The sequence below is a fragment of the Frankliniella occidentalis genome, unplaced genomic scaffold (genome assembly GCF_000697945.3).
Source record: "Frankliniella occidentalis isolate FOCC.00 unplaced genomic scaffold, Focc_3.1 Scaffold99, whole genome shotgun sequence".
Classification (NCBI taxonomy): domain Eukaryota; kingdom Metazoa; phylum Arthropoda; class Insecta; order Thysanoptera; family Thripidae; genus Frankliniella; species Frankliniella occidentalis.
The window spans coordinates 635,909-639,276 of record NW_026267228.1 but is presented as its reverse complement, the minus strand read 5'-3'; the positions used below and the strand labels follow the sequence as shown (position 1 = coordinate 639,276).

Genomic DNA, 3,368 nt, shown 5'->3' with positions numbered 1-3,368 from the left:
TATTAAAATACCAACTTTATAGGCCTTAAACATACCTAAAGACCTCATTACCACATAGAAATGATAAGACAGATTCTTACCTTTGGAGTAGATTCAGCAGAATTATCACTAAAGTTGTGCCGTTTTACAAGGCCAACTCCAACACCAAACCCACTAGTCAGAACTGTACCAAGACTTAATTTAGGAGCTGTCAGTTTACTCCACTCCTGATAAACAAAAGAAAAACACAATCAATAAAAATTAAAACATTTTATTAATTACAAGCATGTCTGCAAGAAAAAATCAAACTGTATACTTACAGAAGCAGTACGCCCCTCCTTTGTGGTCGCAGTCTCACCCTGAATACTAGCAATAAGATTTCCTTTGCTTTTACCAGGCTGTAAACGTTCTGTTGTTCTACGTTTTGGGGCTGCATTAGCACTATCTTTACCAACATCCTTTCCTTCTTTAGATTTATTTGATCCTCCTGGTGTTTTGCGTTTCACGCTTCCATCCTGTTGGATAAGATAAGTATAAGTGATAACTAAGATAAATATTTTGTTGACAGTAAAAAAAAAATTTACTAATTGAATTTAGAAGGAATGGATAGCAATTGTAATGTAGTAATTAAAGTAATGTAATTTTCCCAGTGTAGAAGAATTATTTTCTAAATACCTTTTCTTTTTCATCTTTTGAATTAGTAAGTGACTTCTGACTGTCTTGATCATCACCAAGACATTGAGATGGAGAGCTACTAGCAGATGAAAATTCTGACCCTCGAGGAACATCGTCAAGCCATCCAGACAAATCCTAGAAAAAAACAGAAAAAAAATCATAAGGTTGGCACAGGGTTGTTGCACAAGGTTGTTCAAAGACAGAAAAATGTCTCAAGACAAAATATCCCACCTTCAAAATGTCCTCTGTGGCCTCTGATAATGCATGATGAATGGCAGGGTTCTTCAATACGCCAACTCCTTTTTTGAGTTGAGGAGGGGCTGGTTTCTGAGATTTATCCTCCATATTTTGTTCTGATTCAACCCGTTCTTTATGTTTTCTTCTGAAAGTTTCATTGCTGCTCATTTCCCTTTCCAAGGCAGCAAACGGATCTGCATCAACGACCTTGATGTCTTGATGAATGGTTTCTTTCTCTTCAAACCACCGGTCTTCCTCCTCCTGACTCATCCTCTTCATTCGTTTGCTGTCATTTATTTTCTCAGGCTTTTTCTGCTGATTTTTTTCTTTTTTCCACTCTTTAAGACCCTGTTTAAGCCCTTCCCATCCTGCATCATCCAGATCTAGGTCAAATATATCTTTCTTCTCATCTGCTCTCTCCTCAGCCTTTTCATCTCCACTTCCAACAAGTTCTGACCATGCACGGTCTCTTCTCTGCTGTTCCTCCCGAGTCAATGGCTCAGATTTGTTTTTGGTGCTGCCATCTTTAGACCGCTCACTTCGTATTGCACCTCTTTTCTCTCCAGCCTTGTCAGCCTTGTCAGCATCTTTGGCTTCATCATTTATTCTTTTCTTGTGGACAGCTGATTTTCTCATATCCTCCTTTTTACGTTTACTGCCATGTCTGTGACCAGAAGAACTACTGTCTCTACTATGGCTGGAAAGAAAAAGAAGTTACCAATTAAGCAAAGGAAATCAAGCAAGTAAAACTTTCCAATTACTTCAACAAGGAATTGTATCACAAAATAAAAAGCATTTTTAAGTTGGTTTGGGGAACAACATACCTTTGGTCGGATAAGTTTTCATCTTTCCACTCTTGATTTCCATCCCTGGTGTCGTCATTTATGCTGTCTAACCTCTCATCATCATTTTTAAGTTTACGGTGTTTTTCATGTTCAGTGATACGTGCAAATATTTGGCTTTTCTTGTGATTTGTTTTATATCTACTATCTCTGCTTTGGTCCCAATCAGAATCGTTACGAGTTATGTGTGAACTATTGTCATCATCTTCATCTTCATCCTCATCTTCATCATCAGCATACACCCTTTTCTTTTTGTCAGGCTCCTTCTTCCGCTCTTTACTTCGATGTTTGCTTTGGTCTCTACTGCTGTCACTTTGACTGCTGTGATGACTATGCCTCCGATCATGGCGGCGGTGCCTGTGTTTCTTTCTGTGTCGCTCCTCTGACGGAAACTCCACGGGTACTTCTTCATCAGATGAAAATCCACTTCCCACATAACGCTCCATACATTTCTCAAACCTCTCAAGTAAATTCATGGCCATTTCAGTATACTCTGTAAGACAACATTCAAAAAAATTCAAAGTGATGATGAAGTAGAAAAAATAATTACCCAATAGAATTAAGTAGACATTGAGAAAACTTACCACTCCCATCTCCATTGTACACTCTACAGTTATCAATAATCCGCATAAAATCTGCCCGAAAAAGTGAAACTGATGTGTAGGACCCATCATCTAATTTATCACCCATTCGATTCAGATCCATAGGTTTCCTAATGACACTATAGTATCGTGGAGCATAGTCCTCTGAAACTTCATCAAGGAAAGGCCATGCATCCTCATGGTTCTTAAGTTGTTCCAAAACTTTTAACATTCCTGTCTTTATGTCCTCTGTAGTGGCCTTGAAACTGGAAATAGAAAAAGAAAACAAGGGCTAATTAGATGACTCTCCTCTTATCCAAATTGACAATATTAATATAGATTTAGAGATGAAAGTGAACGCTACAACAAAAAGAATTTTCAAATCAGCACTAAAATTTAAATGAAGAGTAAACAATGTATCTCAATGTATCCACATCAAGCTATGGAAGTTTGGAATGACAGTCAACTCTGAAATTTTAGTTCACGCTTTAGTTAATGTGATGTTAATACAAAAGATACAATATCAAATGAAGTAAGTGGGACAAGTACCAAGAGAAGTGGGAATGCTAAAGCCAGATTAACAAGAGTCAGTACATGTGGTTTCTAACATCAAATTCACTGTCAATTCTGTGGTGGAAACAATAAGGGTAAGAATATGAAATGTACACATCTAGCAAAATAAAACAAAAGAATTCAGAATAAAGGCAAAGTTTACTCTGTTTTTAATTCTACAAAAGAATATACATGCAATCAATATCACTCCCTAGCAGACACCATAATAGTACAAGTTTTTAAGAATAGTGTGAGTAATTAGAAAATAAACACATAAGTAGAAAAACAAAAAGCTTGCAGAATAACAAAGTACAGAGTAAGGTTAATTAAGCCTGAAGTACAGGATGAGAATACAGTTAACACAATCATTCCTGTTGCCTCTTCTTTTTGGCTTGCCCTGAGCACTACTGAGTATGACCAAAAATCTAAATACTGGGTACTGGGTAGCTCTCAATTCAGCAGTTCTTAATACAGTACTGATCCCAGCAAAAATTATATTATA

At 36.9% G+C, this 3,368-nt stretch overlaps 1 protein-coding gene across 2 annotated transcripts in view; it reads right to left on the bottom strand.

Annotated features, from left to right (window-relative positions):
- Positions 1-3,368, bottom strand: part of LOC113202906 (protein split ends) — a 29,082-nt gene that overhangs the window by 7,822 nt on the left and 17,892 nt on the right. For both annotated transcript variants that reach the window (XM_052269676.1, XM_052269675.1), the window contains exons 9-14: positions 2,318-2,580; positions 1,716-2,226; positions 886-1,588; positions 655-789; positions 300-494; positions 82-206 (exon numbers count right to left, since the gene is read on the bottom strand). In XM_052269676.1, the coding sequence (XP_052125636.1) occupies positions 82-206; positions 300-494; positions 655-789; positions 886-1,588; positions 1,716-2,226; positions 2,318-2,580 (1,932 nt within the window). The remainder of the gene's footprint in view (positions 1-81; positions 207-299; positions 495-654; positions 790-885; positions 1,589-1,715; positions 2,227-2,317; positions 2,581-3,368) is intronic.